The sequence below is a fragment of the Mytilus galloprovincialis genome, chromosome 1 (assembly GCF_965363235.1).
Source record: "Mytilus galloprovincialis chromosome 1, xbMytGall1.hap1.1, whole genome shotgun sequence".
In the NCBI taxonomy this organism is placed as follows: Eukaryota; Metazoa; Mollusca; class Bivalvia; order Mytilida; family Mytilidae; genus Mytilus; species Mytilus galloprovincialis.
The window spans coordinates 8,767,759-8,786,692 of record NC_134838.1 but is presented as its reverse complement, the minus strand read 5'-3'; the positions used below and the strand labels follow the sequence as shown (position 1 = coordinate 8,786,692).

The 18,934-nt window shown below is 31.8% G+C and overlaps 2 protein-coding genes across 2 annotated transcripts in view; one reads left to right on the top strand and one right to left on the bottom strand.

The window, feature by feature from the left end:
* LOC143064696 (phospholipase A-2-activating protein-like) overlaps positions 1-13,105 on the top strand; it is a 32,903-nt gene extending 19,798 nt beyond the window's left edge. Inside the window, exons 10-12 of the mRNA XM_076237729.1 lie at positions 5,832-5,945; positions 11,848-11,988; positions 12,465-13,105. Coding sequence (XP_076093844.1) covers positions 5,832-5,945; positions 11,848-11,988; positions 12,465-13,018 — 809 coding nt within the window. The 3' untranslated portion in view covers positions 13,019-13,105. The remainder of the gene's footprint in view (positions 1-5,831; positions 5,946-11,847; positions 11,989-12,464) is intronic.
* Positions 13,106-14,180: 1,075 nt separating this feature from the next.
* LOC143064704 (uncharacterized) lies at positions 14,181-18,381 on the bottom strand. The gene is made up of 5 exons (XM_076237740.1): positions 18,268-18,381; positions 17,205-17,711; positions 15,663-16,121; positions 15,055-15,130; positions 14,181-14,711 (listed from the first exon to the last, which is right to left on the bottom strand). Exons 1-5 carry the CDS (start codon positions 18,332-18,334, stop codon positions 14,207-14,209), a joined length of 1,614 nt encoding a protein of 537 aa, XP_076093855.1. The 5' UTR covers positions 18,335-18,381; the 3' UTR covers positions 14,181-14,206.
* Between the last annotated feature and the right edge of the window lie 553 nt (positions 18,382-18,934).

Below are 18,934 nucleotides of genomic sequence, written 5' to 3'. Positions count from 1 at the left end.
AGTGAATATTTGCGGACGAAGCAGACTGAATGGAGGATTGCTATGTTTCGCGTTTTCATCGTAGGCTCGCCAAAAATGGGGCTGGGCCTTTGCTGATAGAATATTTATTTCAACTATGGATATTTATTACAAGCGCTGCAATCATCTTCACTTTCCATGCCTCATTTTAAGCCCATTTTATGGGCATTGTGTATTCTGGTCTGGAGGTCCGTTACGGTCTGTCCGTTCATTCGTTTCTTTTTCCCTCCGTCTTCCCCGCTTAACTTAAAAACTTTGGTCGTGGTTGTTTTTGTTGTTTTAATGTCAACCCAAAATCAACTTGAAACTGAGTACACATGTTCCCTGTGATATGATCTTTTAATTTCAATGCCAATTTAAAGTTTTTTACTCCCATCTTCACGGTCTACTGGTACTGAACATAGAAAATGATAGTGCGGATGGGGCATCCGTGTACTATCACATTTTCTTGTTGTTTATGTAAAAACAAAGATTTGTACAGCAAGCTGGACTATGTAAAAAGTAGTTGTTGTTACGTCTTGCATTATTAAATTTTGTTTTTATATTTTTATATTTTTATCCAAAATACTCTCGAAATTGATACCCATCTTTATTTTCGGACGGCCTCTTTTACTGGACATGACTCTATTGTTTTCTATCGTCTTCGACATGCATGAAATAGTTTCCACTAGGGACGCAACCAACAATCAATCAACCAACCCAACGTTTTGATTTTTTTCCGTCTATTGTTATGGACGACATAAAAAAAAATTAACCAAGGATACACAATTGAAATCCAATATTATTTTTTTTTATCCTACATAGAATTTTTGATGTCGACCCTTACGCTTACGTATACGTAATTTAGAAACATAAAATATAACTGTATGCTTGGGCTTTAAGAGAAATGTATAAGTCCAAGATTGTGTTACAAAGTAGATCTTCTGAAAATAAAATACATTTTATTAATGATTATTTATGAGGAAATGTCAATTTATTTTTACTGGACCGGGAGGAATTAAGAGGGGAGACAGTTGTAAAATAAATTGAAAATTGTTCTCGAAAATAAGAGAAATACGACGTTCGACATTACACATATATTTGTACCTATTCATTAAAACACAGATCAGAAGTTTCACTTGGTAGTCGATCTTTATCTGTATTGTATTATAAACAAATACAAATTCGTACTGTTCAAATCAACATGTACATGTATTTTACACCAAAGCTTTTGCAAAGAGACATTACACACAGGTGTCCATATTTACACACCCTCTGGTGAGTTTACATAGATCATGTGGACGCTGGTATTAATTAACTGCCAGTTAAAGAGTGGTTAATTTCTGCTCTAGATGAGAAGATACAGAAGCAATAAAATCATATTATATTTTTTTGTGTGACATGAACTGGGCCCATCGGTAAATCCTCCCTGAGTTCATCGCTCAAGGTTACAAGTCTTTATTTTACCACGACAACTGATTTCCACAGCAACTAGATAGAAGTAGAAACCAAACATTGTCCGACATAAACCGCCTGACAAAAGTTTATGTTAACTTTTTTTTGACTTATATTTCCTCTATCCATTAAACGTTAAAAAGGCATCACAGTATAATTGTTCCAGACAGTATGAGTTTTTGGACTGTACGCGTACAATGTGGACCGTATGCATACTTTTTGAAAATACTCATACGCTCAGACCGTGTCAAGTTTTTTTCTTTTCTGCCGTCTCTATCTTGTTTGTTTTCTCCTTCTTTCCTTCAATGTACGTTTATGTAGGATTGTATTGTATTATGGAAATGGGGAATGTGTCTGACTAAAATTAAGAAATTAGTCAAGTTTATTAGATACAAATGCGTATAACATAACTAAACTCTCAAATTAAACTAAAAAAGTGCAATAATGTAATTGAAATAAAAACTGTACATTTTAACTATTCAAAAAAGTCACGCTAATTAAATATGTTAATCTCTTGTATTTAGCATGTCGATCAGTAATACATTAATTGAATTATGAAGATTTCGGAAGTAAACACAATGTAGGAGGACATTTTTTTTTAATATTTAGCAACTTTACAAAAAAGATGCAAATTCAAAGGAACATGCATGATCTGCAAACATGTAAATGTTAAAAAAAAATATTAATAAAATTGAGAATGGAAATGGGGAATGTGTCAAAGAGACAACAACACAACCATAGAAAAAACAACAGCAGAAGGTCACCAATGTAGTGAGAAACTCCGAAATTACGTTACTTGTGGTAGCAAGTGTCACTGTAGGCGAGAGTACCAAACTAGGATTCGGAACAATAATACAAATAATATCAATTTGTAAAACTAAAAATAAAGATTGTGATAAGGTTTGTTTAAATTTAACCCATATGATCCAACAACATGTATGATCAGCTCGTACTAGACCGTACGCGTATGGTCGGACCGTACGATTATACGCATACGATCCAAATACTCTGGATCATAATCACATTTGATTTGTTTACGCTTGGTAACTGAACATAAACTTCACTGATTATTGTAACATGATTGAAGAATATACGTGAATGGTGTGAGAATGCAAAATACATTCTGAGGTGACGAAAGTTTATTTAACAGCAATACACAAGTCGGTTTGGGTTGAAAAATAAAACAATATGTGCATAGTAAAAAAATACAGGCCATCGATTTATGCTTGACTACATGACACACAATTGCATACTTATTTAACATTTATTGTAGGCCCGTCTTTCTGGAAACTTTAATTTTTAGTCCATTTTCTCTATTAATTGGTACTTTTCCTTTATACATAAAGTTGTTGGACTATTATTCTTTGCAGTTAGTGTTTGATAAGCATTATGTTATAATCGCATTCTGAGGAATGACTAAATTCTATCTTTCTTTTCGGAAGTGATGAAGACTGAAGTTTTTAACGGCTAGACACCTTTTACGCTGTCGGTTTTGTTAATTGAAAGTGTGTATTGTATAGTCTATCGTTCACACCTTCACATCAAATCGATCCAATTAGAAATAAGCAATAATAGTATATATTGTTACACGAACCAATCAAATGTGGGTGTAGGTGGGGCATGTTTTTTTTTTTTTTTTGGGGGGGGGGGGGGGGTTATATATTAAAACAAATACCGGGAATGTCGCATTACGTTTAAAACCTTTTTCACAATCAATTAAGTAATATAAACAGTTTCTGTTTATTTCGTGTACTTCTCTTCATGGATATTATATTCGTCTTGACCAAAGAGGCGATGAATAGATTTTAACAATAGAGTTTTCCGGCAAGTACATGTACAGATATTCAAGTAAATAATTATTAAAGCAAGTAATACAACGTGCATACTATGATAGTAGAACTATAGAAAGCATATATTTCCCACGTGTATGAAGGAGTTTGAAAAGATTTCTGTAATATTTCAGTATAAAATAGGTTTCTCGTGTAGACTTCTTTGTAGAAATCATAGAGTTTAAAATATTTATATTTCTCACGATTTCCATTCTCAATTTTTTATGTCTGTAAACTGTGAGCCTCTGACATAAAATTTGATAAATTAACATCTCGGCTTCTAATAACCAATTAGGGAAAAGAAAGCATGTAATATATTAACTTTATTTGATTACATCTGATTGAAGATGTTTTCCTAGGAAAATACACTAACTAATTATTCATTCACATGAACATCTCCGTATTATATTCGGTAATACTTTTGAATATACGCTACATATACATGCATTCTAATCTAAACAGAATAAATTAATGTTAGTCAAATCAAGGATTTGTATAGTTAGATCTAACTATACAAATCCTTGGTCAAATAAAGACAAGTCTGCTCTGTTCTATCATAAAACGATACTGTTAGTCAACGTAAACAATTTCAAATTAAAAAATCAAACAATTGTAAAACAAGAAAATAACAGGCACGTGATTTATTGCAATATTTAGGTTATTCGGTCTATATAACTCACTCAAATCTGATGTTTGAATCCCTTTAAAAGAATTATGAAATGTTAAAAAACACTTTCATAAAAAAAAAAATCGCGTGCCTGTTAAATGCGCACATACCTATATGTGTACCTAAAGCAACAGAAAAAAAAATTGTTAATAATGATACTAAGTCTTTCAATTGAATATCTTTATATTAAACGTATGATTAAATGTACGATTTCAGCAATATGAATCCTTTCAATAATGTTAATTTATATAAATCAATTAACTATTTCAACATTCCTTCATTATACAACTTTTTTTTATTACACTGTCATTGAAATTGACAAATAGCCGCTCCTACTAATTAAGGTGGTTTCCTTTGATGTGAATTAAACTCGGGTAGGTCTGCTTTTGAAAACAACTCATAAGCTTTGGACGATGTTTACTTGTGGTAATTAAGTATATAAAGAACATGTGACTTTTTCAATTCTTTTGAGCGGTTAATTTTAAATCTTAAATATTAAAATTTGCATTCATGATAATGTTATTAATTTGAAAGATATACCACATATAAACATTACTTATATAGTTATTGTAATAACTTTAACAACGTTAACGTTCACGATATCGATCGCGAGATTTAACTTCTTCTAATTAATTAAACGGACGTCTGTTAAAGGGCCGTCGTTATCTGATGGTATCAGAGGGATTAAAAGGTAAAGGTCAAATCTGCCGAGCGGAAAGACGATTTTAACTGCAGACGGCAAAAATAACTGATTGACAGCAATTTTGAAATACGACAGCTATTTAGAATGTAGAACGTCTATAAAATCGATCTAGTCAATAATAATAGCTGTTAACAGGCATCATAGGCAGTAAGCGGGCTTGATAGCTCTTTGGTTTTTCTAGTGTATTCATAAAAAAAGGGGGATTTTCAACACTTCGGACAATAACTCAAAAAGGCTTTCACCAATGTCCATGAAACTTTGGTGAATTGTATATATCTATTGATGTAAGCTCCCTTTCAATTTTTATAAATTTCAGATTTTAAGTTTTGGATTTATGGGGCTTTATTCATAAAAAAAAGGGAATTTCAACACTTCGGACAATAACTCAAAAAGGCTTTCACCAATGTCCATGAAACTTTGGTGAATTGTTTATATCTATTGATGTAAGCTCCCTTTCAATTTTTATAAATTTCAGATTTTAAGTTTTGGATTTATGGGGCTTTATTCATAAAAAAAAAGGGGGATTTTCAACACTTCGGACAATAACTCAAAAAGGCTTTCACCAATGTCCATGAAACTTTGGTGAATTGTTTATATCTATTGATGTAAGCTCCCTTTCAATTTTTATAAATTTCAGATTTTACATTTCTGTGTTATGAATTTTTATGCTTAAAAAAGGGGGGATTTTCTAATTTTGGGACAATAACTAACACTTTCACAAAATTTTATGCAACTTTGATAAATTATTTATATCTATTGACATAAGCTCCCTTTCCATTTTTATCAATTTTAGATTTTACGTTTTCTTAAGTAATGAATTTTTATACTTAAAAAAGGGGGATTTTATGAAACTTTGGTGAATATATTAATGTAACATCCCTTTTGATTTGTATATATATTTCTAGTTGATCATATAAATTCATTTAAAGCATAAAAGACAAGTTAAAAGAGCAACGGGCGTATCATGCGCTAAAGCGCAGCCCTTTATTGTTCATGTTTATCAAATTATTTAAGCATTTTTATGTTTTGATTGAATAAATGGAAAAAATAAAAAATCTTATAGAGAATGATGAATTATTAAATTTTATTTAAATCCTATCATTGCCAGGTCCATGTTTACTTTGTTTTTCATGTTATAAAATCTGTATACATGCTGTATTATTTGTTTCTATTTTGATAGGTGCCAGCAGTTACCACACCAAAGGGACTGGTACGACATCATCAAAAGACAATTCATACTTCCCTCTAAAGACATTTGTAACATTTGAGACTGCTAACCCTCAGCAAATTATAGGTAGGTTTTGATACTGATCTCTCAAATTCTTAGTGTTTTAAAATTTCTATATATATTTTCGAAAAAAAATTATTCTAAAAAAATTACGTAGCAGAATTAAGGTCTGCTTTAAAATAATAAAATTCCAAAGCAGAAGATTAATTTGGGAATCATACACAAGAATTTATCTTTTCATCTTACCCCTAAGATAAAGAGGTATGTCCAAGACACAATGTTGATTCTATATCTATACAAGACTTTTTGTATGTATGTTGTTATGTCCACATGTCCTGAATCCTCTGTCTTGAAAGTTGATATTGAATAGATATCGACAAACATTCCATAACTGGAACAACGGCCTTAAACCTCTGTCTTGGTTGTCGATATCGACGAATTGATATCGTCAAACATCCCATAGCTTGAACAATGGCCTGAAACCTCTGTCTTGGTTGTAGATTATTGTGAATATAGCAATATGTGATATATACAATGAAGATAAAATGGTGAAAAACGCTAAACGAGCAAAATAAATTTGAAATATTTTAAAATGAATTGACAAGTTGACACAATTGACATTTTGTCTATGATGTTGTTTTATGTAAATTTCTATGATTTCTATGTTGATTATTAAGTATTCTAATGCAATTATTTTGTATCAATGGTTCTGATTTGATGACAGTTAGCGTAAAATTCTCTATCTCCTTGTCTGTAACTAAGGAAGCCGACATTTTGAATTGCTGAATGTATATTGACATGTAATTTCTACAATAATAAGCCAAAAAACTCACTTGTTGTAGCTAAAAATCTTCTTTTTATCAAATTTTATTACATCTGAAGTGGCACAAAAGCCAGCAAAAGCCCGGTGTTTATGTTTGACTCTGGAAGCATACCTATGACGTCACCTAGTGTAGGGACCAAAGAAGATAACATATTTTCTTCAATGAAGATTTATCACTAAAAAAATGATTGAAATTTAATTTAATTGCGGACGTCCATCAGTAGTTTTACTGTCGCAAATACCCGTTTACCTACTCCTCTCCGCGTCGCCAGGTAAACTAAATTTACGACAGTAAAACTACTGATGGACGTCCTTAAAGCTTCAAATACAATACAGTTATCTCTTAAATAAAACTACATTGTATAAGATATTTAACACTATGAAGATCTTCATTTGACAACGCATGAGGGTAATTTGATTATTGATTGTATCATTCGAAAGGGGAACTATGTGCGTTTATATATTTTTTTTCCTCTGGTTGAAGTTAATCAGTAAATTTTCTTTTTAAATCCAGTTTACATACGATTTTTGTCTATATTAGCAATGCATTTAAGAGATCATGTAAAATATCTTAACTTGACATTCATCCTTACATAGATGTTAACGCAATAAGAATTTATGGTATAGTCGCCCAAGTATTTCGGGTCTGCGTTTTTCATTTGTTGTTAGTTTCAATGTCAAATGTTGTTGTTTGACCTTGTATGTCTTTTGTCCTCTGTTTGCCCTTCTTCTTAGGTAGTCCTGGGTTGTCAACACTTCTTTTAAGATTATGTTTATTCTCCTTTTCTGTATATCCATATACCATGATGGCAGGGCTCACGCTACCAGGTGACTTGGGCGAAGAAGTCGCCTTCCCGACCCCCAAAAGCGAAAACAAGTCGCCCTGTCCATGACGATACTCGCTTTCAGTCGCTTCCGTCATCGGACATTTTCAATTTTTACCAAGTTGATGAAACATCAATTTTTTTATTGATAATTAAAGAAATTCAGACATAAACGATTTATTATCTTTAGAAAAGAGGTTGAAGCATTGTCTTCGCAGTGTGTAGCAGGTTATTTGATAAAAATACAACTTTTTATCACTTCGTGCATTTCTGCAAGTTCCGGTGCTTGTTACTCGAAAACGTACATCAACCTAAATTTCGGCGGCAAAATAAGTTTGTTACTTCATTTAAACGTGATAAAAGTTGCCTCCAGTAAATGTTTAATCCATTTATTGCATTAAAAACGTCATGTTCCTTTCCAAATAACTTGTCAAACATCGTTTATTTTTGTAAATTTTCTTGCATTCGACCGCCATTGACCGATTTCTAAACTACGGATTTGAACCGGACCAGCTATGACCGAAATCCGTACTTTTACAATAATTACTACGGACGCACGGATTGAACAGCTGACAGAAGAATGTTGACCCCAAAGGGAAACATTACGCATTCCACACGCATTAAGAGACTTTTGGTTACATCTAATTGATTGGTGTATATAATACCCTATATTTTTTATGGATTGTTTCAAACTATTGATTAAAGTTGCTTTAACTCTGAGACTATTATACTAATATCAATATATTATGGCCCAGCTTAATAACTTTTATATTTTTTTTATGAGAAACACGGAATTTCATACACAAGATAATTTTAAATTAAATTGTAATTGATATATTATAATTTCTTTACATTTTTTAAAATAATTTTTTTTTTTTTTTAGTGCTAGATATTTAGTTGGTAGTTTCTCACAAGAACCTTTGTACAACTTAAACAACTTTTAATTTCAAATGTTATTTTAATTGTAATTTTTTTACTCAGATATGAATTGAACAATATAAAAAGAACATTATTTACATATTGCCCTTTATACTATTGTAAAATCCAAACATTGTAGCGCACCGCGCGAATGAGCACTTCTCTTTCAAATCTCACCACTTCTCCCTATCAGTTTCAAAAAGAGAAGTCACTTCTCCCTATATCATCGTGGAGAGGTTTAAAATTTTCTATGTTGATATCGAAACGATATCGTATAGCTGTTGTCGATATCGACGATATTGACATCTTGTTTGTTCATACACATTTTAATTCTGAAATTTTCAATATCATGTTGTTATTGTCGATATCGACAGTATGTAATAGTATTTTCATGCTATCTTCATTTGTTGATATCGATTCGATATTGTACTGAAATTGTCGATATCGACAGTGAGTTTTGTCACAGTGTATTAGTTTGTCGATATCGATTTGATATCGTGTCGACATCATCGATATCAACATCTTGTTAGGTCATGGACATGTATGAAGATAAACTGTTTTAAAGTGAAAGAACAAAACTATATCCATCTTGGTGGTCTTGAGGAAATTTAATGCTAGACTTTTGAGTTTGCAAGGTTGTTGATTTGATCCAAGGTCAGGTAATATGAAAAACTTTCACAATGGCATTTTGCTGGTTCTCTGCCCAGTATTCAGGAGTAGGAGGAAAACCTTTTTGGTTTTGACATCAGAATGATATGTCTAGGTAAGGGTGATATGTCCTCCTGTGGACTGTTACTTTGTGAACTAGTATGTAAAAATCTCACTCAGCATGTCAGTCTAGTACAAAACAGAGACAGTGTTCATATTATTTCCCATTTACTCTTCTCGTCCTACCATCATCAAAATTTTCATGAAGATTTTTATACGACCGCAAAAATTTTAATTTTTTGGTCGTATATTGCTATCACGTTGGCGGCGTCGTCGTCGTCTGCGTCCTCGTCGTCGTCGTCGTCCGAATACTTTTAGTTTTCGCACTCTAACTTTAGTAAAAGTGAATAGAAATCAATGAAATTTTAACACAAGGTTTATGACCACAAAAGAAAGGTTGGGATTGATTTTGGGAGTTTTGGTCCCAACATTTTAGGAATTAGGGGCCAAAAAGGGCCCAAATAAGCATTTTCTTGGTTTTCGCACTATAACTTTAGTTTAAGTGAATAGAAATCTATGAAATTTTGACACAAGGTTTATGACCACAAAAGGAAGGTTGGGATTGATTTTGGGAGTTTTGGTTCCAACAGTTTAGGAAATAAGGGCCAAAAAAGGGCCAAAATAAGCATTATTCTTGGTTTTCGCACAATAACTTTAGTATAAGTAAATAGAAATCAATGAAATTTTAACACAAGGTTTATGACCACAAAAGGAAGGTTGGGATTGATTTTTGGAGTTGAGGTCACAACAGTTTATGAATTAGGGGCCAAAAAGGGGCCCAAATAAGCATTATTTTTGGTTTTTGCACCATAACTTTAGTATAAGTAAATAGAAATCTATGAAATTTAAACACAAGGTTTATGACCATAAAAGGAAGGTTGGGTTTGATTTTGGGAGTTTTGGTCCCAACAGTTTAGGAATAAGGGGCCCAAAGGGTCCAAAATTGAACTTTGTGTGATTTCATCAAAAATTGAATAATTGGGGTTCTTTGATATGCCGAATCTAACTATGTATGTAGATTCTTAATTTTTGGTCCCGTTTTCAAATTGGTCTACATTAAAGTCCAAAGGGTTCAAAATTAAACTTAGTTTGATTTTAACAAAAATTGAATCCTTGGGGTTCTTTGATATGCTGAATTTAAAAATGTACTTAGATTTTTAATTATTGGCCTAGTTTTCAAGTTGGTCCAAATGGGGGTCCAAAATTAAACTTTGTTTGATTTCATCAAAAATTGAATAAATGGGTTCTTTGATATGCCAAATCTAACTGTGTATGTAGATTCTTAATTTTTGGTCCAGTTTTCAAATTGGTCTACATTAAGGTCCAAAGGGTCCAAAATTAAACTAAGTTTGATTTTAACAAAAATTAAATTCTTGGGCTTATTTGATTTGCTTTATCTAAATATGTACTTTGATTTTTGATTATGGGCCCAGTTTTCAAGTTGGTCCAAATCAGGATTCCATATCAAGTATTGTGCAATAGCAAGAAATTTTCAATTGCACAGTATTGCACAATAGCAAGAAATATCTAATTGCACAATATTGTGCAATAGCAATTAATTTTCAATTGGAGTTATCTTTCTTTGTATAGAATAGTAGTTGATAATATATGTTGGAAATTTGCCAGACATGACTATAATGTCATTTTCTATTTTTATTTGCCAATAACTTTATGTAAATAACTTCATTGGAAATTTGCCAATATAAAATGTTGCTGATGAAGCTTTTTTTCCTTATCTTATCTAAAATGTTTTTAGATAATGTATGTTGGACATTTGCCAGACATGACTATGATGTCATTTTCTATTTTTATTTGCCAATAACTTTATGTAAATAACTTCATTGGAAATTTGCCAATATAAAATGTTGCTGATGAAGTTTTTTTTATTGTTTTATACAATAAACAATGTATATTCACTTTTACTACCAACCAATCTTTACCATTCAGTGATAACAAGCACTTTATTTTACATTTTAATATTTTATGATGTATTTAAAAGAGTAGTTATTGTTGCAAACTCCATTAGAAATTTGAATTGATATCAGTTTTGGAAAAAGGGAAACGGGGATGTGAAAAAAAAAGGGGGGGGGGGTTTAAATTTTTCTCATTTCAGATTTCATAAATAAAAAGAAAATTTCTTCAAACATTTTTTGAGAGAATTAATATTCAACAGCATAGTGAATTGCTCAAAGGCAAAAAAAAACTTTTAAGTTCATTAGACCACATTCGTTCTGTGTCAGAAACCTATGCTGTGTCATGATCAACTATTTAATTTTAGATTTAAAAAGTTTGAAGAAGAAATCTTTAATTGATTTGTAAAATCTTGACATTTGTTTTGTGTAAAAAAAACCCATGTAATGTCAAAAATTTGATCACAATCCAAATTCAGAGCTGTATCACGCTTGAATGTTTTGTCCATACTTGCCCCAACTGTTCAGGGTTCGACCTCTGAAAATTATGTTTCCAGTTGTGTCCGTGTATTTACTCATGAACTGTTCAACCAAAGCTTTCAAATTTCAATATGTTGTAATACTGATGACAAAATTGAGGTCAAGGACATAATGGCGATTTTCACTTTTTCTGTTCAGAAGTTATGGTTCTTGAAAGATTGAAAAATTGTATATAATATACTGTTACACATGGTCAACTTAATGAGCTTAGAACAACAAATATAAACACTGCTTCATTGTTTTAGGTAAACTGAAAGAATTTAACGTAAAGATTGACCAGTCTATGCAAGTTGAAGAAAGTGATTTAGAAAAACTGCCGTCATTGATGGATGGGACAAGTACAGACACTTTGAATACATTGGAGAAAATGTTATCATGGCCAAATGGTAAAAGATGTTTTTGTAGATCCTTCATGTTTAAATTTTACAAAAAAAGGTTTTAGGTCTTTTTGCAGAATTAAAATTGAGAATTGAAAGTGGGGAATGCGTCATAGAGACAACAACTCTACAAAAGAGCAGAAAACAGCTGAAGGCTGAATTGATATAATTAAACTTCCTGTTAACAATCTATATGAACACTTAAGCTTTGGTTAACAGTTGTTGCATAACATGCATCATTTACCTGACTATTTAAACATCAATTTATCTGTTGTGATGGTAGTAATGTTGAATTTGTCTATTCATGAAATATTTTTGGTTTTTTTTAGATATACAAGAATGCTGGTAATTTGCTTCAAATAGATGATCACCTGAAAATTGAAAAAAATCTGAAATTGGCCTGTTTTGGGCTTTTGGGTCTTGCTGTAAATCTGTTAACAACAATTATATAATTATTAAGTAACAAAACACTTATTTAATTTCAGATATGGTGTTTCCAGCTTTAGATGTTTTGAGAATGTGTATTCTAACTTCTCTCAATAAGATTGTATGCGAGAAAGATGGACTTGTGGATAAACTTGTGAACTTCATATCTTCCAATGTAGCCCCAACTCAAATGCTTGCATTGAGGACATTGTGTAATATGTTTAAAGGTCAAACTGGGGAAAAGATGTGTGTTAAACATAGAGATTTTATCTTGACCTCTGCACTCAACTGCAAAGCATCAACAAATAAAAATATAGTAATAGCTTTAGCCACACTTCTGATGAACTATTCTGTACATTTACAAGACAAGTTAGATCCTGAAGCTAAATCGCAGTGTTTAATTGCTGCTGGAAATGTGTTGGAGAATACAAACATTGATTCTGAAGCAGGATTTAGACTGTTAGTATGTATTGGGACATTAATAGACAGTGACCCAAATATGAAAGAATTAGCTCGTTCAATAAATGCCAAGACCGTAATATTTCCATTAAAGAAGAGAGCTGAGCCACAAAAACTCATTGACTGTGCCACATTTGTGTTTAATGTTCTTTGACATCATTTAGTTGTAGGAATATTCACAAGAGCTCCATCCAAACAAATTTATTTTTGTCATTTAAGTTCATTAAATTAATTTATCCACTTCTCTTCTTTTTATGCCCCACCTACGATAGTAGAGGGGCATTATGTTTTCTGGTCTGTGCCTCCGTTCGTTCGTTCGTCCGTCTGTCTGTGCGTCCGTTCGCTTCAGGTTAAAGTTTTTGGTCAAGGTAGTTTTTGAAGAAGTTGAAGTCCAATCAACTTGAAACTTAGTACACATGTTCCCCATGATATGATCTTTCTAATTTTAATGCCAAATTATAGTTTTGACCCCAATTTCGTGGTCCGCTGAACATAGAAAATGATAGTGCGAAGTTCAGGTTAAAGTTTTTGGTCAAGGTAGTTTTTGATGAAGTTAAAGTTACATCAACTTGAAACTTAGTACACATGTTCCCTATGATATGATTTTTCTAATTTTAATTCCAAATTAAAGGTTTAACCCCAATTTTCACGGTCCACTGAACATAGAAAATGATAGTGCGAGTGGGGCATCCGTGTACTATGGACACATTCTTGTTAATGTAATATTAGAATACCTTGAAGTCAATGAAGACCTGTTTCATCAGGATATATACTGAAGTTGAATGGTTTAATTCTCATTTGATCTGTGAAATTATTGAGGCATTTTCTTTGTTTGTACATGTTGTTGTATTGTTGATAGGATTGATTTGATTGTAACATGATATTTTCATGTCATATGTCACTTCATGATAGAAACCAAACCTCAGAATCAGCTCTTTGATTGCGTAAATAGTATGTTGCTTCATTTGTGGGAGCTGAAAGGATCAAATCCAAGCTGAGATAAACCATATACTTTAAGAAATAATTGTTTTTTGTTGGTACCTCATAATTTTTTTATGGACAGAGATAAAATCAAAACTAATGTAGCCTCTTCCCATTTAGAAAGTCTGACTAGGCCTCCAGGTGTAATACAAAGTAGCAAATATATGTATGCCATATGCATTAATATATCTGAATATTATTTATACATTTGAATGTGATATTTGCTACTGGACTGTGGACAGACATTAATCAATTAAACATGTAGAGTTCTAAGAGATTATAGGCAAATAACTGACAGTTCCAAACATACAAGTACATCACTATTGAAACATGTATTATGATGGATTATGAAACATTTATTTTAATTTCTAAATTTGTGTACTTGTCTGTATGTATTAGATTTGATAGATGTATTATCAATATAAACACCACTACTATGACTCTGGTTACCAATACTCCTTTGGTCATCAGACTGGTCTTTGTGGTTTCTACCACTACTAGTTGATAACTGGTCATTATCTATCCCCTGACATTGTGTATGTGTATTTCCTGAAAGCTGTTTTAATAGATTAAGTGTTGAACTTTCATGACCACTAGACTTTTCATGTCTACGAATATTTCCTATGTTATCATATACTTCATCACTGTGGCGATAAGGACTTATTTCAGAATGAGATTTTGTATCACCAATACTAGGAAGGTCAAGAGGTCGTGGAGGCAATGAAGGTCGCAAGCTAGAGGTTACAGATGACCATCCACTCATCTCTATTCTGTGAAGTTTATTATGATCCACCTTGGCTTTAGATCTAGATAGATGGACCATAATTGTTGTTAGTTTCTCCACATCTTTTGTTTTCTTCACACAACTGAAAGAAAGAAAATATTGATTGTAAAACGGAGTTTGAACATTCAGTCAGTATCTGGTAGCTTTTTAACAAAAGATATAACAAGAATGTGGACTTATTGTGAAAAGAGATATTCAGGAGTTACAAATGTAAAATTAATGATCTCTTGATTCGTTTTATCGAAATTGAAAAAATTCATTTCCAAAGTGTTGGAGGAAGATTCAAGATATATGCAATAACAACAAGACATGCACCATATTTAAAGAAATCAGTTAATCAAAGAATTTGAGAACAAACAAATTGATGTTTATAGCTGACTATATTTTGTCAAAAGGATATTAATTAAACGTGATAAACAACTTACCAAATTAACAAGAAAATGATAGTAACAGTAAATACCCCAGCTATGGTACTGGAGATGTATAGTCCTGTCTGTAAGTCTGTTAAAAAAGGGGAATCAATATACAAAACATTCAGGTTGTAAAGTAAGGCATTATTGATGTTGTTAAATTTAGTAATTGGTGGTGCAAATGATTACAATGTATGTAAATAAAAAGGCATACTGTAAAAAAAAAATTGACTCTTTTGTTTATCATATCAAAAGTGAATCTTTGCCAATGGACGATAATACAGGATTATTAAAGAATACTTTTCCTGAGAACATGTAATATTATTAGTTACATAGTGTGCTAGTGACCTAATAAGGTATATATGGGGTCAGTAAATTCGATATGGGGTGAGAGCGAAGCTCGAGTCCCCATATGGAATTTACTGACCCCATTTATGCCGTATTACGTCACTAGCACACTATGTAACAAATTTATCTTACCGACTATCTTAACATGTGAATATTTCACATTTCCATTCTTTTTTGAACAAAATAAGAAAAGTATTTTTTTTGCAGTTTGAACTATTAGTGTTCTATCTTCATGGTAACACATTAGATGCATATATATACAATAAATATCTTGCCTTCTTTTGTCATAGAAGATTTATCATACTGGTTTGAACAGGAATGATTCTTGGATAAATCTGGTGGTAGAGTTGGCTTTGGGCTATTGTTCCTGTTAGATACGATGTTAGTATTACTTCTAATTAATACAACAATGTTTGTATGAGTGGTTGATTCTATTGTTGTCTTAGATGACAAATGAACATTGTTTCTGTAATGCGTTGTTAAGATATCACCGGTAGTATGTTTCTGTGAGAAGTTGTTTACACTGGTTGTAATTGGTGCTAAGTTGTTTACACTGGTTGTAATTGGTGCTAAGTTGTTAACACTGGTTGTAAATGATGCTTGAGTCGAAGTCTCTGGTAATTCGGTCATCTTTTTATTTGCTGAGTTTGTTGTTGCAGGTCTAGATGTTGATTTAAAAGAGGACGTCTTTCCTGTTTGTTGAAGTTCCTTTGCTGTAGACAATTGATTTGTATCTAAAGCAAATTCATATGATTAATAGTACAATGTTGCTTACAACTTGCACTTAAATTTGGTCGCACACCTTTTTTTACCACAAAATATTTTTGACAGAACTTGGTCTAGCCAGATTTTACGTCAGTAGTCCAATCTGTTTTAAAGAAGTTAGAAGTCTCAATGGAAAAGGGCTTAATATTGAAAAAGAAACATTTTATTGTTATGAAACTACAGTAAATTATATACTCCCAAACCTATAAGTGATGTGCACGCTTCTTTGAATATGCTATTGACCAAAGTAGTATTTTCAATTGCAATAAAAAAAAAAATTGACAATGGACAGGAACAAAAATAGACACCAAATTGATGAGGACGTTGTCAATGGTCATTGAAATTTCAACATGAAATCAAATGAATAGAAAAAAGTACTTGAGACACAAAACTGTCCATTTATTTGCTGTTCCATGCGAGTGCAAAATTTCTATTCGTTCAGAAATAGTATGACGGTCTTTTTCAAATGCACAACACTTGCAACAACTTAGAAAAAAAGTTTGCTTGGATTTAATACTATGCACCACCTACCTAAAGACGTATTTCAAAATATATTTACAAACTTAAGAACATACAAGAATAAAAAAAAAAAAAACAGGCACTAAACACCTCTACTTTTCCATATTTTACTCAAGTTCGATTGGTGTTTTCTAAACAACTACCATTTATTTCACTTTAAAATGTACAAAACTAAATATGATTAGAGACCAATTGTTTTCCAAAATTAGTGAAATAGTTCCATCTCTTTTAAATATGACTAATGAAGCAAGATTTAAATTTTTGTATACGTGTGGTGAGACTGATATAATCAGAATTGTTAAATTTATAAGCGACATGTACATTTCTAGAAATGCTTTATCAAGTACTAAATAACTTTGTGGTACCACCTCCTTATATAAATATACAATGTTTATGAATTTGGTATGATATATATGTTTGTATGTTTTGAATTGTCTTGGTATTAATCCTGTAATTTTGGATTTCAAACCAATAAAAATTACTTACTTACTTACTTACTTACCATCTTGTTTAGCTTGATAACCAATACTTACTAGATTTTGTTGTGGGCATTTGACAGTTCTCTCTTGATCTATTACCAGGAAAGCAAACTGTTCTACACCACATGGTAGAATTTGTATGAATTTGATCGATTCTGCATTTCACTTCTTTAACAGTGAGACGAACACGTAATTGAAGCCTGTTGTCCGTATAACTATCACTTTCAGATTTATACTGGAAGCATAGGGAACCAGCGTTTATAGATCTAGTTGTAGTTTGAACCGTTTCCGAAAAAGATAGTGTTGCGTTCCCATGGTTACAATCGCCTTCTACAATTGTTAGCATATCATACTTGACTGTATGTTTTTGTCCTTGAAACCCACCATATTCGATGATATTATTGAAAGGCATTTGGTCAATCTTAACTTCAATTAATAATTTCGTAGCATTTTCAAATTGAATTTGCCATTGACAGTTTGGATATCGAGTATGTGATGATTCTCTGATAGAAATGTCTTCTTGTAATTTAAAAGATCTCTTGGAATATTTTTCGCACCAACCTACAACATACAAAAAATAAACTGGTTTTTAAGTTTTGATACTGCCCGTCCCATCTTTAAAAGCCTTCCTATTGCATAAATAGTTTATTAATTCTCGTCCTGAATATGCATTAAATGGCTGCCAATGGACATTGAATAAGAAACAATCTGTACACGACAAATAAATACTATTCGAGTTGAATTAGGATTGACTTTGGCAAACGAGGTATTATTTGGCTTCTCAAATGTATCAAAATAATATTAGTTCTTCTGATTGATGAATAAGGTAAATTAATCTGTACACTCAATTTCAGACTTAACTAATAACTTGTTGAAATTGACATATTTGTCCTCAAATGTCCATTTTACACCAATGTTTTGGTAATATTTGTTAAGAGCCCAGGCCTTAGCCACTCATATTATACCGAAATTGAAAGATTGGTATGTTGCATCTAATAGCAAGTATCGTTTAGGACTTTTACTTAACAAGCAAAGCAAATACAGTGATAATTTGTCATATCTATTAAAATAGAGACTATCAAAGGTATGCCCTTCACCGTCAAATACATGCACTTACCATCTTTCAGTGTAGCCTCGACAAACTGCAAAATAGTCACAGATATAACAATGTCAACATAGATCATCTTCTGTCATTCTGGTCACATTTGTTTACTATTTGTCTGTTTGTATATTATCTTACACCTGTTGAATATCTTATCTAATATGTTTATTCCTTGAAGGTATTTTAGATATATGCAAAATGAAACATTATCAGCTAAAGGATCGATACTTTGTTGTAGTGAAAATTATAAAATAATTGATAGTCACCCCTATTTTCACAAATATTTCCATAAATTTCTCGTTGTTTTACAAATAACAAAACTCTTTACCACACACATGGTAATTGCTTCTATATTCTGAATATAAATAAACAAGTTGAGATTGAAATGAACTATAAACTGAAATTGATAGTTTTGACATTTTTTTTTACAAATTTGAATTTTCGGTCTAAAGAACAACTTGGGGAAGGCGGTCAAAATTTCTTTCAAACATATAGTATTACAATAACCACCACAATTGTTTAGGCCAAATTTTTTGGAATATATTTTTTTAGGCTGTCAGAATCATTTCTGTTCATAAAAAATACGATTCGTCTAAAATGGAAATGTGAAATCTTTATAACATATGAAGAGTATGTATTTCCAACGTTGATACGAAATTCAAAAGCTTATACCGCGTTTTAT

Bases quoted from the DNA above. Each gene is read 5' to 3' on its own strand.
- LOC143064704 (XM_076237740.1), bottom strand. From the start codon at position 18,334: ATGATCTATGTTGACATTGTTATATCTGTGACTATTTTGCAGTTTGTC. The intron at 15,131-15,662 runs GCAAGATATTTA...CTTTTTTAACAG, and splicing joins ATCTTCTATGACAAAAGAAG to ACTTACAGACAGGACTATAC. The intron at 14,712-15,054 runs GTAAGTTGTTTA...TCTTTCTTTCAG, and splicing joins ATCATTTTCTTGTTAATTTG to TTGTGTGAAGAAAACAAAAG.